Here is a 17,030-nt window from a genome sequence, read left to right as displayed (position 1 = left end):
AACATTGAATTAGAAAGAATAAAGAACTTCAAGATAACAGCCAGCTTTTCTGTTGACTGTATACCTGCCAACTCTCACGCATTATGCGTGGGTCTCACGCCAGGGGACTAGAGACATCAACCTCACGCATCGAGGACAATTTCTCAGGCCTGACTCACAAATCCGGACGAGTTGTTCTAAAAAATCTTCATTTCATTTCAGATGTTATTTATTATTTCTTTGCTCCCTATAACAATCGCAAAAGCTTTCAAATGTCTACAATCCGTTTGAATCGTAAGTGTTCAAAGGTCATCGGAATATCGTCAGACATTTTCGGCAACGTTTGGAAGTCTTCGGAAAATCGTCGGAAATCTTTGGAAGTGGCTCGGACGTTTTCGGAAATCCCGGTCATGACGAGACAAAAATCTCACGCTTTTGACTCAGAAAAAGTTGACAGGTATATGACTGGTATTTTTGTGATAGACTTACAAGTCCGTTACATTTAAGTGGACTGCACTTCATGGTAAGAACAATCCCCAAAGAGTACTGTTTTTTTGTAACCTCCTGTTTAATATATAATTATACCAATTAGACCATTGCAGACAAGTTTTTAAATCGAGACTGAAGCTCCCCACCCCCGTTTTCAAAATTTTCAGTTTTTGCCATTAAATGTTGTTCTTTGACTGTGGAAATACAGACTGACTGAGATAGAATGATGGATTTAGGGGAGGGGAGGTTCCAGGTAGCAGTTTGCTTTTCTATTTATTATAATAATTAATATCATTCAGTAGACATCTTAGATGTGTTTTTTCTTATTTTTAGGACTTCATGAAACAGTTGTGTTCTTGCTTAACAAAAACTTGGTGGTCAAAGTCAGTATAGTAAAATGTAAGTTTGCAAGGCAGACATAATCAACATGATTATTTTTTTTTTACTTTATTGTACCACATACAGTTTGAAAATAGGCAGTGAGAATGAAGAACATGGGATAAAATTTTATTAAATAAATTATTTAAATTAATATTTTATAATTATGTATAGCATAATTATATTTAGTTAACTGAGTTCAGTATGATTCTTTCAATACCATATAATTATACTAGCTTAGGGTATGTTAACAAATAAGAATTATTCAGACAGAAATATATTATTTTTAATATTGTATTGTTTTCCATGTGGTGAAGTCAGTTGTTTTTTTGTTTTCCTAGTAAGCTGTTGTGTAAAGCGCAAATGTTGGTGTTTTGTAACAGAAGGAATGGGAGCTGCCAATCAGGAAGAAATGGTAACTTAAACTAAGATCTATTTTTAGTATATTTCTGAGGTAGCTAGCATAGGCACATGTCACAGAGATTTTTTTCCTTGACCATTACAACTTCAGGGTACCAGCGTGCCCAAGGAATTTTGCTTGAGTCAAAAGTAATTACAGCTGAAACAAGCAAACAATATATACTGTCTTATACAGGGGGAGTTTTGGGGAATGAATTGTAGCTCATGGAAAAAGCGAGCCAAATGTGATCGATTTAAACAAAATGGTCCAAAATTTGACATAGAATGGTTGTGCTTCCCAGTCTTTGGATGTGCTTGTTGTTTGAAAGTTTAATATTTTTTTCTAGGTTGTTCTGCTGGAGTCTCTTCGTAAGGAGACGATGCTTCCCAAGGATGTCCTTTCACACTTTAACACAGCTTTTGCTTACGCCAAGCAAGGTGAAAAAATATATAAATTGAATAATAAAATTATGATTATAAATAAATGAGCAAATCAAAATAAATGAATTTTTTTATGTTAAACAAGGAAGGGGAGTTCACAGGTGTTAGTCTATCCAGTTGCCAAAGGCTTTTATTTACAAACCCACTGGAAATTGCATGTCTTTGAGTGAGGCTAGGACAAGATTGTCATTTAACCCTTGCCTATTAACAGTAATTAATTTTAATAGAAATGCAAAAACTGATTTTGTTAATGCAAATAAAATGCTTTTTGAGTGTGAAACCCGGTTTTAGTCAGTTTTAAAAACCAGTAGAGGAAGATCTGAAGGTCACTCGAGAAATTCTCTCCCCTACTATTCAAGACACAATACATTGTACAGAGAGAGTTATCCATGATACAGGGCTAAGTCATTTTTAATTAGTAATTATTGTTTTGATTTAGTTTGTAAATGGAACTTTGTTTGTTGGTGCAATTTATTAATAAAAGTTACAGATTGGTTACCAATGTGACAATCACCATCGTCCTCTCCTTTTCCCTGATTGGGGAATAGGGATATATAGGATATCGCTGTTCCCATTTTTTGTAGCCTGCTAGTCTTTATGCATAGGGATCAGGCTTGGTTAGACCCACACCAAATCCCCAAACCCTTAGCTGTCAGGCCTCTCACCCTCAGCCAATAATTGCAATGCAGCATGGTTGTATATCATTAATAGTGCTCAGCTTTTTTACTGTAGCTCTGAATTTCGAAATGATCATAAAATGTGACCTCTTGACTTTATATTAATTCAGTTAGAAAGTACATTTATAAATTATCTTTTAAAGTTAATGTTCATGTTTTCCCAAACTAGGTCACATATAGATATAGCTAAATATTCATTTAGTTGTCTGTCAACTGTCGGTGCATGATTTGCTTAAATAAAACTTTAATTCAAAAAACTTTAATTCATTAATTTCAGGTCACACAGTGTCAGAACTGGGTTATACTATTTTTGGCCAGCCTTTTCTTGGCAGCAGTGACAATGCAGGCTTCCTGTATGTCAAGCCAACTTACCAGGTATGGAGAGCAGAGCTTAAAGTTAAATCAAGTACATTAACCAACAGATTAACTTTCTTTAGTTTTAGGCTCAAATCTGATATGATGTTTCTCTTAACAATTTTTGGGATTGAAAGTTGCATCAACTTGTCATAATTTTGTGCTTGACTGTTTACCTTTAATTAACATAATTATTTAATTGCCAGTAGCAAGCTAATAATCCTACAATGGGAGATCAGAGCATGGATGCTCATAACATTAATTGACATCGAAGGTAAAAATAAAGTACAAAGAAAACAAAATTAACTTGTACTTAATGTTCCGTCCTCAGTGCGTCAAGAACCTCCCTCTTCCTTCCACTCCTTATGTGGTTGGAATTTTGATAAAACGTCCTGAGACACCCTGGGCTCAACTCTTTCCTTTGAGACTTCAGCTAAGGCTTGGAGCTGAGTACAGATGTAAGTGATTTTCTGTTTTAAAACCATTGTGCAGGCCAGTTTAATTTGTCTTGAGGTAAAGGTAATTAGTCAAACTCAAGCCTACTGTGGCCCATACAGCCAGACCAACCTGTATTCTGTGGTTAAAGCAACACGAATGCATAACTACTCCTCACTGGATGGGTCTATCACTGGCACCTATTTAACATACACCTGGCAACGTGAGACAATACCAAGCAAATTTTCGCATCTATTAAGTACATTTCCATGTATAAACAACACCGCCATGCAGAGATCACCAACCAATCTTCCGACTTTCAAATCAAATTAGGCTGATGCATCCTCACTTAAGATTTTCTATATCAACCATGCACTCAGCAAATTTGCCTTCATTTGTGGATTCAGATTCTTGATCCACAACCTTCTCATGTTGTTATGCTGTTGTTACTCTAGATTATCCCTGCCCTCTGTTCAGTTCAAGAAACAGGTCTGCTGTGTATGGAGACATTGGGCACACAATCATGAACCTGTTAGCAGTACGTATTAATATTAAAGTGTAGTGTGTTCATTTGTTGCATGGTACTGTGTGATTTGTTGGAATATGCTATTACAAAGTAAAACACATTTATTTATTATAAGTATTATTTTTTTAATCACTCGGTCAAGTAATTAATTTTGTCCTTAGCACAGGTACTCTAAGGATTTAATTAAGCCCAGTCAGCCCACTTGTAAATTATAAGAGTTTTAGGGTGAGTTTGATGGCCCCTTATTCTGGAAATAGGAATACATACAAAATTATATTACTAAATATCACTCATGAGAGGTTTTGGAGTACTGGAATGTAAGATGTCTCTTAAATTATTGTGTTTCAGCAAAAGTTTGCAGATAAGATGCATTTTCCCAAATTTACCTAAAAAGAGAAATTTAAAAGCTATTCTTCTTATATTTCTTATTCCGGAATATGGTCAATCAAACGCTACCTTAGACTGACAAGAATAATTTATTGCTTTTAGATGTTTATGAATTAACAAAAAGTTAAAACAATAAATTCAGTTAATACTTCATAAGTCAGAACAGTCTGTACCACCTTGCAACAGCTTTATTTTTAGCTTTGTCTGCAGATTCCAAAACAGCAAGTTCTTTAAGAAATGTTCATTGGAAACATGTTTATAGGAATGGTCCTTCTTTCATAGTGTTTAATATTCCACAGAAGAGTAAAATTATACAATAAAATTTAATTCACATCTTTTACTACTTTTTAATTAGTGTTTGAGGCTGTACTTTAATTTGGTACTGTATTATTGAACGTTAGACACTATTACAGCCACTAGGTGTTTAATAATAATTATTAGCTAAGTTATTAATAATTTATTAAAAAGCTTGTGGCTTTACAGGGTTTAACAACATTCAGTTGGTTTTTGGAAGGCTAGAGGAACCCATGGAATACATATATTTGAACTACAGATGAAAGAATGAATAAGTGATTGCAGCTAATAATGTAATGCAACTTATTTTATTTAGTTTATTTATAAAATTAATTTAAGTTGTTGTGAAAGAATGCCTGAAAAGAATTCAGGCAAGAACAGGTTTGGTAGCTTAAGCAAGTTAATTAAATCATGGCAACTCTCAGGTTTACACCATGGTCATATATGCTTTAAATGGTTATATTACTCAGACCTGTGGTGCACATGTGGATGTAATTACAGATGATCACTTTTTAAATTTGTTAAATATATAAAAAAAGTAGTAATAATTTTTTTTATTTTCATAGGACTTTAAGAATTTCCAGTATACTCTAGCCAGGGTTACAGGTCTTGTGATTCACATGGAAGAGAAAAAGACCCTTGTGAGATTACCTCAAGACAGATATGACGAGGTACTTAATATAAAGATTATCAAAATATTTAATTTAATTAATAAAATTGAAGTGCGTAGTGCAGAAAAGGGCTTGAGAAATGATTTGGCCTTGGCACCCAGATTTCTTCAAATTAACTTCAATTTAGCATGCATGTACAAACTCTGGTTCTTGTGTCAAAAACATACAGTGTAGTTGAACCATTGTTCCAAAAATCTCAACCAACTGTTTTACAGTCGAAACAAGGTCAAGCGTACCCCCCTTGACTCTATTAATGGATCGATTATTTGAAAATTGAACCCATTAGTCGTTTCAAAGAATGCATTCATTTATTCATTGTTAACGCTGATCAATGATCAAATTAAAATTCGCAGAACATAGATCCGCGCTAACAGTAAAAGCAATAGCCTGTAAAATTCAAACTACAGTACATTTGAAACAGCTCGTTCGTTCAAACTGTTCCTGCATGTTGTTGACACATTCATATAATTCGTTATGCAAATTTGGTCATTGCAAGAGCACAAAGTCAAGCGCTTGCAAATGAGTCGGGCTGAAAAATTCCAATTTATCTTTCATGTATAGCATTACCTACCTTGTAGCATGAAAAAGTTTGGTATTTAACAAATAGATTCCATTTTGCCGTGCGTCTGTACTCTGATAACGCACAGATGACGTCAAAACGTGGTGAGAACAAAGAAGTACGCTACGAGCCGCAGGCGAGTAGCGTGACTGATGTTCTCACCACGTTTTGACGTCCTCTGTGCGTTATCAGAGTACAGACCCACGGCAAAATGGAATCTATTTGTTTTATACAATAACCAAGACATTTCAACACATTTCGTGAGCGGACATCGCGTTGCCTTAGCTGAGTCAAAAACTATCCAACAAACTCAGTTTTAGACTACTACACACATGCGGTTGTGATCTTCTAAATTAGAGTATAATCCGAAAAAATTTCACTAACAATATTTTCAAAACTAACCTTTATTCCAGGAGGAAATCCTGACCCCAAAATATTACAGCATGTAAGTCGTTTCACTGCGATTTGTTATCGATTACTCGCCATTACCGGATTTTTTATCGGCGACATATTTCGACAAACATTTGCTTCCTTTTCACGTCACAACAAAGTTCTAGCTTTCCTATCCTGTTTGAGGTCACTCTCAGCAGTCTTTGTCCAATTTTTTATTGGGCAGTTTTCCTTTCCTGCGAAAATTTGCCTGTGTCTGTTCGCTACTCGCAAAAACACTTTGCAAAACTTTGTTGACCAGTCGCTCTGGCTGGACTCTAGACTCTGATCACGTGCGCTGGTCACACCACTCGATGACGTCAATCGTGCGTCTATACTCTAATCACACACTCCTCTAGACCAATCAAAACGCGAGTTTTACACAGTTCATTGTATAAATATCATTATTTCACCAGACTGTCCATTATACGTCGACGAATAGCGCAACACATGTGCTGCCATTGTCGAAGGTCAACTGAAATGAACATCTTTCACTGTGAGTTCGCATACTTTTCGCTAAATTAATTTGCATATACCTCAAAAAGAGAACCGTTTATTATAATAAAACGCTTCCAGTCCTTTTTCATTTTTGTTTTTGAATAACTAACGGAAAAAACGCAAGTGTACAAACGTAAAATGTTCATTTAGTGATCATTAGTGAGTTTAAATTTACGCGACAGGACCCACCGTGCCCGGTTTAAAATGGCGAGTTTTCTTTCTGACAGTACGCGTTGACTGCTGTAAATCACGAGAAATCTGCTTTTTGGAAAATCCACTGTTATATAAATCAAGAATTGCCGCTCTGAAATTATATATTGAGAGGGGTTTTTCCCGAGGGCTTTCTGGTTTTCTGATTTCATGCATTATTTGTACCCTGGTTCGTATAATCCAATCAGAAATCTAATTTTGATTTGAATACTTGAAACGACTAACAGGTTCAATTTTCAAATAATAGATTCATTAATAGAATCTAGGGGGGTACGCTTGACCTGGTTCGACTGTAAGTGATCAATTTTTTATCACAGCGGTTACCAATAACACGCGACCTATCGCCTTCAAAAGACTCCAATAAAGTTGTGTTTTGGTGGACATCAATCAAAGAAAAGCCGTCGAAATTGTTTTGAATTCTGAGAACATTTCAAGGCAACAGAACAAAGAAATTGACAGTTTTATCCGCTGACGGATGGTAAACTTTATGCGAGTTGATTTCCAAGACAGGTTTTCTAAAAAATGTGTATTGTTTAGATGAAGCTATTTTTTTTTTATGAAACATTTGAAATCGCTACACCTGACAATTAAATCAGCGATGCTTACAATAATATTATTAGCAAATTATCACGTGCAGTGAAAATCGAATTTTTTTAATTCAAAAATACCTTTTATTTGCGCTTGATCTGGCTGGAGAATCAATTTAAATAAAGTTTACTATCTCTTATTGAGGTAAAATTCTTAGTTTCTTGCAGGGTTACCTTGGAATCTTGTCAGTATTCAAAATAATTTCAACGGCTCTTCTTTGATTGACGTCCACCAAAACACAACTTTATCCGACTCTTTTGAATGCCGTAGGTCGTGTGTTATTGGTAACCGTTGTAAATGGTTTCTTTAACCCTAATCCCAATATCATAGAACAAATTCTCCTATCTTGTCCCTATGCTTTTCTTATATATTAAGCGCTGGGGAGAAGTTAAAAATATCAAGAAAATTCACCTTGGGTCATGATCATATCCTTAATTCTCATGACCTCAGGGGTTGAATAAGCATTGATACTACAAGGACAAATTTGATGCTGATCACTGTTAGGGCTTAAAGGGTTAAAACTAAATAAATATTTAGAGTTCTTTAATGTCATCATGATAACAACTCTCTCAGCCAAGGTTGAACCTGTGATATATCACAATCATGTCTTGAGTGCTTTTGTTTATAGTTTTAAACAGAGACAAATCAAATAATTATATCAAGGAAGGGAGTTTTACTAAGACCCCCCCATCTGGAAATTCCCCTTTCCCCCTCCCCCAGGAATCCCTTCTGTGATTGTGGTATGTTTTAAATTATTTTTGAACATGCAACACGTTGCAAGGGCATTTTTATCAACATTAGGGAGAGAGAGAGACCAGCAAAGGGTTCCAAAAAAATAATGTGACATTGATCTGATTGAAGGTGGAAATTTAGCCTTGAGATCAAATTTCTGCAATGAGCTCTACTTTCAATTCACACAACGACTTAGGAACCACATTCTATTGTTTGTATTGAAGTACAGTGTAAATATCCTTACACTTCCTTGCAGACCTATACATGGGAAATTAAAAGAGGTTGGAACCAGTTTGTATTCCTTTTTCACAGTATTTGCCTCATAAAAGTAAGGGTGATTTTAGGGGAATTAGGTTCGTCCAATGCATGAATTCGTTCATGGACTTGACTTGGGGATGATACAAACAAAACCTAATATTCCATAAATCTATTAAATGAAAGGACAATATTTTGTGAATTTATATTCTGTAATATTTCCTGTCAGGTTGTGAAGATTCTAAATGCTACAGATGAGCATGTTATGGCACTTGGTGCTAACTTCAGCCTACAGGCCGACTCACACTTGGTCTGTATGCAGAATGAACAGGGCTACAAAACCCAGGCAATCAATATACAGAATCAGGCCAGGAAAGGTAATGATGCTTGAGTACATTATGATTATTGTGCAGATCCAGAAAATATCCATACTCCCCCACGGAAATTCCAGTTTAGCTTCATACTTTGCTTCTAAAATTTTGGCTTTTGAGACCCCCCCCCCCCTCCCCCTAGGAAGTTCTGATGACCCTCCATGGGGTGGGTATGTATATTTTCTGAACTGCACATTATTTTGGTCACTCTCATCTGGGGTGTTTAAACTGACAAATGAAGTTTGATATTAATATTTTATTAATTTTATAGTTGCTTCTGCCAGTGAATTTATAACAACTTATCAATTACAGATTGAAGTGAATTCAAAGCAGCAAACAGTTTCGTTTCATGAAGTGCCTGTCTCAGTTTTATTCGCTTAGTACCTAATCTTTTGATCTTCATATTCTTATATCCATACACCCTTATTTAAGCATTATACCCAGAAGGTATATTGAACATTCTTCTGACAGTTTACATGTGGTGTACATGACGTGCATCATGTTTTTATTTAGTGACTGGAGCAAGCTTTGTTGTATTCAGTGGTGCTCTGAAGACTAGCAGCCCATTCATGGCCAAAGTCAACATTGTGGAAGGTTTGTTGTAACATTCTCTTTCCTAACTTGTGGCATTTCCATTTGTTGTATTACTGGTCAGATAGTTAGGCCACATTGTACAGTACAAGTTGAATGAATTGGAATAATCGCGATGTAGTACAAGTGATAATAAATTACTTATTATTTTGAACTTGCATGTGCACTTTCAAGCGGAATTTTTGTTGCAGTTGCTGTCATAGTTTCGTGAAGTCCCTAATTGTTTTTTTGCTCAGTTCAATAGAACACATTTTGGCCAGTGAGGGGAAAGGTTTTAAAATAAGTCATGGGTTCAACTTCTGTCGCCGACTTCTGATCCTTCTGTAACCCCGTAATATTTTGTGAAAATTAAATAAAGTTTCCTTTAGGTTAGTGAGAATAAAATGCTTAAGGATGTTGGTTTAGGGTTCACCATAATATGTTGTGACAAATTATATAAAGTTTCCTAATTACTGTTAGTAAGAATAAAATGCTAAGGAGTTTGGTTTTAATTTATTTTTCTGTAGATGGCATCATGGTGCAGCTAATGCCAGAAGTGATTGGCAAGTTACGGAATTCCTTAAAAGAAATGAAGGACTATACCATCACTACAGGCATCCCTGGTGGGGGAGAGGAGGAGCATGTCATTATAGAATGGGTCAGCCGGAAAGATGCCCCACACCAATCCAGGTAGATTTTTAAACTGGTACAGGTTTTACTGCATGCTGATATATGGCCAATACATATAGTTCTGAGCAATCATTCTGGAAAATCATGGTTCAGTTTTTTTTGTGTGTGTAATGTGGTTGTAACAGTTGAATCAGACTGTTTCGATGAGATTATTATAAATGTTAGCAGCAACTGAATTACATGATTGTACAGTTATAACCTTTCTTATATGGTGCTTTATTTTTTCCCCCGGCCACATACAATGAGTAAACAATTAAGTCAAATTTATACACCTGGCGTCACTTCAATTAAATTGATCTACTCATTCAATTAAAATTTACTTACAATCTTAATTTTTTATGACTTCCTTAAGCTGTGGAGGCAAAGTGACAAATTGATAGTGTTAATTTAAAAATGGGTTAATTGGTCTTTTGATCAGTCAATTTAGAAGGCCAGTGATTTTAGGCTGTTCCCTGTACGATGTTTATTTTACATATGATTGTTTGGTTTCCTTGTACATTAAGAAGCTTGAATCTGCATTATATCTATACATGTACATCCAAGTGGGCGTCATTGAAGCATTGTGCATGTTTCAGAAAATCCATACCCACCCCAAGGAAGGTCATTGGAAATTCCTGGGGGGGGGGGGGGGGGTCTTAAAAAGCCAACATTTTAGAAGCAAAGTATGAAGCTAAACTGGAATTTCCCAAGGGGAGGGGGGGGGATGCAAAACATAACAAAAAACTTCCATGGAGGGAGTATGGATACTTTCTGGAACTGCATGTTAGGTGGTCCATGTGTGTCAATCACTTAGCCTTATCAAAGCCTTACACCAGGACTCACTTTGTGAAACATTGTTCATGAATTTAGAATTGACCATAAAGTTTTACCTTGTTAGGCTCAAGTTTGTAATTTTGTGTATTGTATTTTCAGCCTCTGTAGCCCAATAGATGGCCTTCAGCTGCATGCTTTTCCAAGTGTCAAAGTCCACACTGGGTGTGACTTCACCCGCAAATCTGTGTTCAGGATACAGTGGACAGAGATGTTCTTTTTGGGTGACGGGCAGCAGAGTGCATCACGGGATTCAAACAAGCTCACAGCTGAGCTTGCCAAGGCTTTTTGTCGAACATTGATGCCCCACCTGTCGAAACTTTGTTCTGATGGCTGCACATGCATTGGATTGAGGGTCAATTTGGACAATGACAATGTAATGTACATATTGATAATAATTATTTTAAATAGCACCGCTAATGGGTATTGTGTTGTTCCATACTCCCCCAGTGGAAGGTTTTGTGTTTTTGCACCCTCCATCCTCCCAGGAAAATCCAGTTTAGCTTCCTACTTTGCTTCTGAAATTTTGATTTTTAAGACCCCCTCCCCCTAGGGAATTTCCAGCGACTTTTCTTGGGGTGGGTATGGATTTTTCTAAAACTGCACAATGGAGAACTTTCTAAACTATGACCGTTTCACAAATATTGAATTGTTCAAATTATGGGATTTATTAAGATGTTCGCAACTTTAGAGTATGATGAAAAACTCCTGCTTGCAAAAAATCAGCATCTTATTGCAATTTGGAGGTGAGATACCGTAAAATTCTGAAAATAAGCCCCTCTGTGTATAAGCCCCTCCGTGTAGAAGCCCACCAAATCTGAAATGCATAAATACCTCAGACTATAATAAGCCCCTCCGAATATAAGCCCCCGTGGGCTTGTATTTGGAAATTATCTCCAATTATACAAACCTAGGCAAACCACACATAATCACCATTATCATAAAAGAATGATTCCGTGCACTTAAGCAATGTGGTCAACAAGTGTTGAAGTTTATTGTCTTTTACACAGTTCGCTCTTCACTCGCCCCTTGAATTCCTTCGAATTTCTAGCCAGTTGCACATTCAAAAATTTTGACACAAATTTCCCTTCAATTATTATAAGCCCAGCTAATTTTGAAATGCAAATTTCCCTCCTATAAGCCCCTCCGAATATAGGCCCCTTCCAAAAATAAGCACCTCGAAAAGGTCCTTTGAAAAGTATAAGCCCCGGGGCTTATTTTTGGCATTTTACAGTATTTATTTAGTATTGTTAAGCTCCAATGATACCATACAAATCCTTGTAATTTTGTCTCTATTGTGAAGAGTTAAGAATTGCGTTTGATATTGTTGAACATTGACTTTGTCTGTCTCCACAGGTTGGCTATTTCACTGGTAGTAACCAACAGGGCTTGCCAAGCAGCATCATGTCTGATCTTGATGACGTATTAGTACCTGTTATTCACAGTGCTGCTTCACATCATCGAAGGAGGGCCCTCAGCGTGGAACTTCTGTTTAAAGTTTTAAGACTTTAGTGGTCGCAATATTTCACAAGGAGATTTTATAATATACAAAGTAGAAAATAAACAAAGAAACAATACAATGATTGCTTCACTCAGTCGCAGGAGTGCTAAATGTATCTTGGTGTCATGCAAATGGCCAAGACCACAGGTTTACAGGCTTGCTAACAGTATCAGGGAAGGTATAAGTAGTGGGTGGGTGGGGGAGGGTCATTTATACCCCCTTTTAAACAAAATAGAGAGAATGGGGGTACTACATTGTAATAGAAGTAAAATATTAGGAAATGTACTTGGAGCTTGGGAAAGGCAACTGTTTCCTTGAGCAACATAATTATATACATACATGTAGGCAAGTGTTGCTCATCAGTACTTTAAATTCACTCTCATGTATTGAGTAATAAAGTAACACTTGAGTACCATACTCAAATATTCAATATTTATTATTATCTACTTTGTTGCCTTTTTATAAAACTTAAATTTAATGTTTCATATAGTGTACTTAATTTTGTTTTCCATCATGGGAAAACTTTACCTTAGTGAAAGTAGAAAGAAATAACAGAAGAAAGGGAAAAAAAGATAGAAAGAGAGTACTAGGAAGATCATTTTGTATCTAGTTTCTTACTGAAAAAATCCCATCTTGCACTCTGTCTTATTGAAAACAGGATATGTTGTCTACCAGTGGAGGATTATGTTAAATACAAATTCAAATTTGTTCTGTCAGGCCAACAGATGTTTAAATGGGGATCTTATTAACAATATATTCATAGTGTGATACAAACTGTTCATACATACTGTGTGATACAAACTGTTCATTACATTTATATGACCATTGGTTTTCATAAGGTTGATCATGAGTGGCCTAATTTAGCATGGTGACATCAATTCAGATATTGTTTACAGCAGTTTTCCTTTAAGTGTCGTAAAACCAAAACCAATTGAAAGTATTAGAATAAGTATTATTACTCTGGCCAATCACAACAGAAGCGAACAGCGCAATGAACCAAATCAGAAATCGAAGCAAATACATGTAACTGATGCCAAACGCTTCCAGGCGAGACACAATTGGTTTTGGTTTTGCTGCTGATTGGTTGAGAAGGTGGTGCATGTTTATCTGGCTAATCAATCTGCTCTATTGCATATGCAAAAAAAAAAAAAAAAAGAAATGAAAACATAGATTGGCAAAGTGGTTAAATAATTTATAGTACAAAAACAAATCTTAATGCATCTACAATTTGATTGCATCATTGAAACGTTTGATTTGAATTGTTTCCAATGGTGATAAATGAAGGTTCTTCAAATTGCAAAAGCTGTAATTTTGCTATTTTATAATACTATTGGCCAGGCCCCAGTTGTTCAAAGGCCGGATAACTTTATCCAGTGGATAAGTCACTATCCGATAGTTTCAATCTGTGCAAAGATTTCAGTATTTCATCGTGTACAAGCGAATATGCACACTCTAACCACAGTCTAGTTTAAGAGTGAACGAAAACCTTGGACAACGTTTAACGTTAAGTATATTTTAGACCCCGAATAGTGCCTTATCCAGCAGATAAAGTTATCCGGCCTTTGAACAACTGGGGCCAGTATTTTAACCTTAATAAAGAACAACAAAATAACTGAAGGCGAATCGTGCCTTTCTTTTGTTGGTCTGGTCTGAGGACTGTTATACATGTAATTATCATCTTTGAAATTTCACAAGCATACTCTTCTAATGCCCTCATCAGGGTAGCACTAATATTGGATGGCCTACCCTGTGGACTATTAAAAAGAAAATTGATTGGTTTAAATTTTGCTCTTTCTTTCCCAATATTTTCAAAACTTGGCAATTTTTCTTCCAACTTGTCTTGCAATTTCGTTGCACCGTTGCGACACAAGCTGCATGGATCATTGCCTAGTGTAACACGCCCTAAAATGAACATGTCTTGCAACGTTTTTGTTGCAGTCACCGTTGTGAGAGGAGGAACCAACTTCTACTTTGTGCGACATTTGTGGCCAAAAAAAAAAATGCGAGACATGTTCATTTCAGGGCATGTTACACTAGGCAAACATCCATGCAACTTGTGTGGCAACAGAATTGCGAAACAAGTTGCAAAAAAAAAAAATTCTCTAGCCCTTCTGAACTATCAAAATATCCTGCGACTAATAAAAAAGGAGGAGGTTGCTGTTGGGTGTTTCCCCAAGCCTTTGTGGTAAAAAACAACAAGAACAACAGGACCAGGGTTTCATTGAGCTTGTTATAAGGCTCTCTCTTCCTCTCTCTCCTTCCAGGGGACAGGAAGAGGAGAGTCCCTGGTAAAGAGGTTGAGGTTTTGTGCAATTTGAACCATGATGAAGTTCCAGTAAAACATCAATATCCCTACCCCACCCCACAGAAGGGCTTTAAGGGAGTCAGATTGTGGTTGGTGTGTGTGTTAGAGGGGGTCTTGATGACCACAAAACTTCAAGGCAAAGTTTATTATGAACTAAACAAAGAATTTCCAGAGGAATAGGGGGAAAGATAGAAAAAAAAATCCCTCCCATTGGGGAGGGAGGTAAGGACTTTTTTTATTTCATGAAGAAAATAAGATTCTGGTCTCTGTTGGAGTATCAGGGCCCATCAACATCAAAGCTAATTTCTACAACATGTAAAATCTTTAATGCAGACTTCGTTAATCATGTTCAAGACAAATATATTGAGTACAGAAATTTATTTCACATGATTCCAGAAACAGGCAATAATTACAAGTCCAAAACATCCACACCCTCACTGCCTCTTTGCAAAAAAACTCCATCATTTATCAAGTCAGTCACTGTAAAAAGAAGGTGGTTTGACCAGTCAAGCAAACAAGAATCTCCCATCAGTGTGTACGGTATGGTATGGTACAGGTCACTTCTTCTCCAGTCCAAGCTTACGGCGTTCTTTCTCTCTCACTCTGTACATTAAGCTACAAAAGAACAGATGACGATAAGCCTGTGACTGTAACCACCTCTTGTCCTTCTTTATCAACTTAATTATTTTGTAATTTTGATGTGGACCAGGTAACAAAAAACCATTGACTCCGCTGGAAAGATGCCTTAAAATTTAGTAAAATGGCCAAGTTTGAGTCTTGTAGGTGTGCTCAACAACTCTAAAATCATTGTACTTATAAATGATGGGTTCCTCTTTTAGTAGTAGTCTTGAAATTAATGTGAAATACTTTACATCTGTATTACTAAGTAAAAATTAGTGTCTTGGAAGTTTGTACTTGTCATTTTCTTGTATTTTTCTTGCTATGCCTTGTCTGGCTGTTGCTATTTTCAGGGCAAGCAAGCCACAAATCAATGTTATTCTTGAACCTAAACATTGATTGAACAGCAAAGATATACACCTGCAGTTCCATTATTAATCAGAAAAATAATGTTATACTGTTTGTTTGTATAATGGGCAAACTATGCCATTGTCATACAAAGGTCTGCAAAAATTCCTGAATATTTTACAGAACTATGTCTTTGCTATTTTAAAACACAAGGCTTTCAAATTTGGTCATTTTGCTAATTTTAAGCTGCTCTTTCCAGTAATGCCAGTGGTTTTGTTACCCTGGTCCCTACATCAGCAGTTTTAAATTAAGATGATAAAGGTCCTGATCACTGGGTGGCAATGCAGTTCAAAATGTTTCTGGTTTACCCTTGAAAATAAAGTGAACGCTAAACCAGGTGCTTTAGTCTCAGAACCAGCCGTCGCTACCTGTACCTATTTCTCTGGGAAAAGCACTGGCTACCTGAGAACATTAATTTTTGTGTTATACTTTCCCAACAAATCTAATGTATGTGGTAGCACTATTCATGATTTAGATTATTGAAGGTAAAAATCAACAAAAATAATGATCAGAGAATGGCTTAAATGAATATGTGCTAAAACCTGCTGTAAGTGGAAACCTAAATTAGGAATTGATAAATAAAACACTGGAACTAGCACAGTTTTTTTAACCCTGAAGAAGACTAATGCTGAAATTTCAGTGATTTTTTCATTTATTTTGTTGTTGTTGTTGTTTTTTGTTTTGTTTTGGTGTTTCATGTTCCAGTGCTAAATACATGCATTTATCAACACCTACTTATCTACTTGAAGGTGCTGCACAGTTTTAACTTACTAATTAATTACTGGCCCCAAGTGTAACAGTGACTTTTGTTTCCCCGAGACACCGAGGGGGACATTGAGGGCCCGGCCTGAGAGTACATGCAATAAGCAGTTAAGTCAAACCTTTCCTACAAATCTGAAGATCTTCTGTCTTCTTTCTTTTTTTCAACCATTCTTAACTTATTTTGACCACGGCTTTAGAGATACAGTCTAAAGCAGTTTTGTTAATTAAATCACTGTCTTGCTGTGAGTTCAACATTTTATACATTAAGCGTATTATTTTAACTTACTCGTCGTATTGACATCTATCCCATAGATGCTTCTCGTGATGGCATTTCCACGGCACGAAGTAAGTTTCTTTTCTACATTTCAAAAGCGGTATGAGCAAGTGAGCGCAGTAATCTCTGCTCTGCAAGGGAAGCTTCGCGTCCGCCATCTCTTTGGCAGTCACCTTCATCACTAACAAACGAAATATTGCTTGTTTGTAACCAAATGACAGTATTGAAATGTTTTGGAGTCAAAGCGAAAAGGAATGAATAAGTTTTGTGGCTACAGCCTAGGAAAAAGCTGTAGTTTCTAACCCAATGCTTACCTGGCTTGTACTCCTCGTCCGCCATGTTGGATGTTTGGATCACAATACCCACAATTCAACGCGGCAAATAGGTACGCAATGCATACATACACCACGTATCCTGCGT

General features: G+C 36.3%; 2 protein-coding genes across 2 annotated transcripts in view; one reads left to right on the top strand and one right to left on the bottom strand.

The window, feature by feature from the left end:
• LOC146461333 (zinc finger FYVE domain-containing protein 9-like) overlaps positions 1-12,300 on the top strand; it is a 31,296-nt gene extending 18,996 nt beyond the window's left edge. Inside the window, exons 8-19 of the mRNA XM_085086939.1 lie at positions 802-867; positions 1,188-1,261; positions 1,593-1,683; positions 2,641-2,738; positions 3,049-3,175; positions 3,608-3,690; positions 4,926-5,030; positions 8,531-8,678; positions 9,186-9,266; positions 9,770-9,932; positions 10,845-11,118; positions 12,099-12,300. Coding sequence (XP_084943065.1) covers positions 802-867; positions 1,188-1,261; positions 1,593-1,683; positions 2,641-2,738; positions 3,049-3,175; positions 3,608-3,690; positions 4,926-5,030; positions 8,531-8,678; positions 9,186-9,266; positions 9,770-9,932; positions 10,845-11,118; positions 12,099-12,254 — 1,466 coding nt within the window. The 3' untranslated portion in view covers positions 12,255-12,300. The remainder of the gene's footprint in view (positions 1-801; positions 868-1,187; positions 1,262-1,592; positions 1,684-2,640; positions 2,739-3,048; positions 3,176-3,607; positions 3,691-4,925; positions 5,031-8,530; positions 8,679-9,185; positions 9,267-9,769; positions 9,933-10,844; positions 11,119-12,098) is intronic.
• A 2,551-nt stretch (positions 12,301-14,851) lies between these two features.
• Positions 14,852-16,973, bottom strand: LOC146461332 (NADH dehydrogenase [ubiquinone] 1 beta subcomplex subunit 7-like). The gene is made up of 3 exons (XM_085086952.1): positions 16,925-16,973; positions 16,623-16,791; positions 14,852-15,163 (listed from the first exon to the last, which is right to left on the bottom strand). The coding sequence occupies exons 1-3, from the start codon at positions 16,947-16,949 to the stop codon at positions 15,106-15,108; spliced, it is 252 nt and encodes an 83-aa protein (XP_084943078.1). The 5' UTR covers positions 16,950-16,973; the 3' UTR covers positions 14,852-15,105.
• Positions 16,974-17,030: the final 57 nt, after the last annotated feature.

Source organism: Pavona decussata, unplaced genomic scaffold (assembly GCF_977016875.1).
Source record: "Pavona decussata unplaced genomic scaffold, jaPavDecu1.1 SCAFFOLD_199, whole genome shotgun sequence".
In the NCBI taxonomy this organism is placed as follows: domain Eukaryota; kingdom Metazoa; phylum Cnidaria; class Anthozoa; order Scleractinia; family Agariciidae; genus Pavona; species Pavona decussata.
Note: the sequence above shows the minus strand (reverse complement) of the source record. Positions and strands in the feature narration are given on the sequence as shown.

Bases quoted from the DNA above. Each gene is read 5' to 3' on its own strand.
- LOC146461332 (XM_085086952.1), bottom strand. From the start codon at position 16,949: ATGGCGGACGAGGAGTACAAGCCAG. The intron at 16,792-16,924 runs GTAAGCATTGGG...TTCGTTTGTTAG, and splicing joins GGACGAGGAGTACAAGCCAG to TGATGAAGGTGACTGCCAAA. The intron at 15,164-16,622 runs GTAAGTTAAAAT...GTTCTTTTGTAG, and splicing joins GATAGATGTCAATACGACGA to CTTAATGTACAGAGTGAGAG.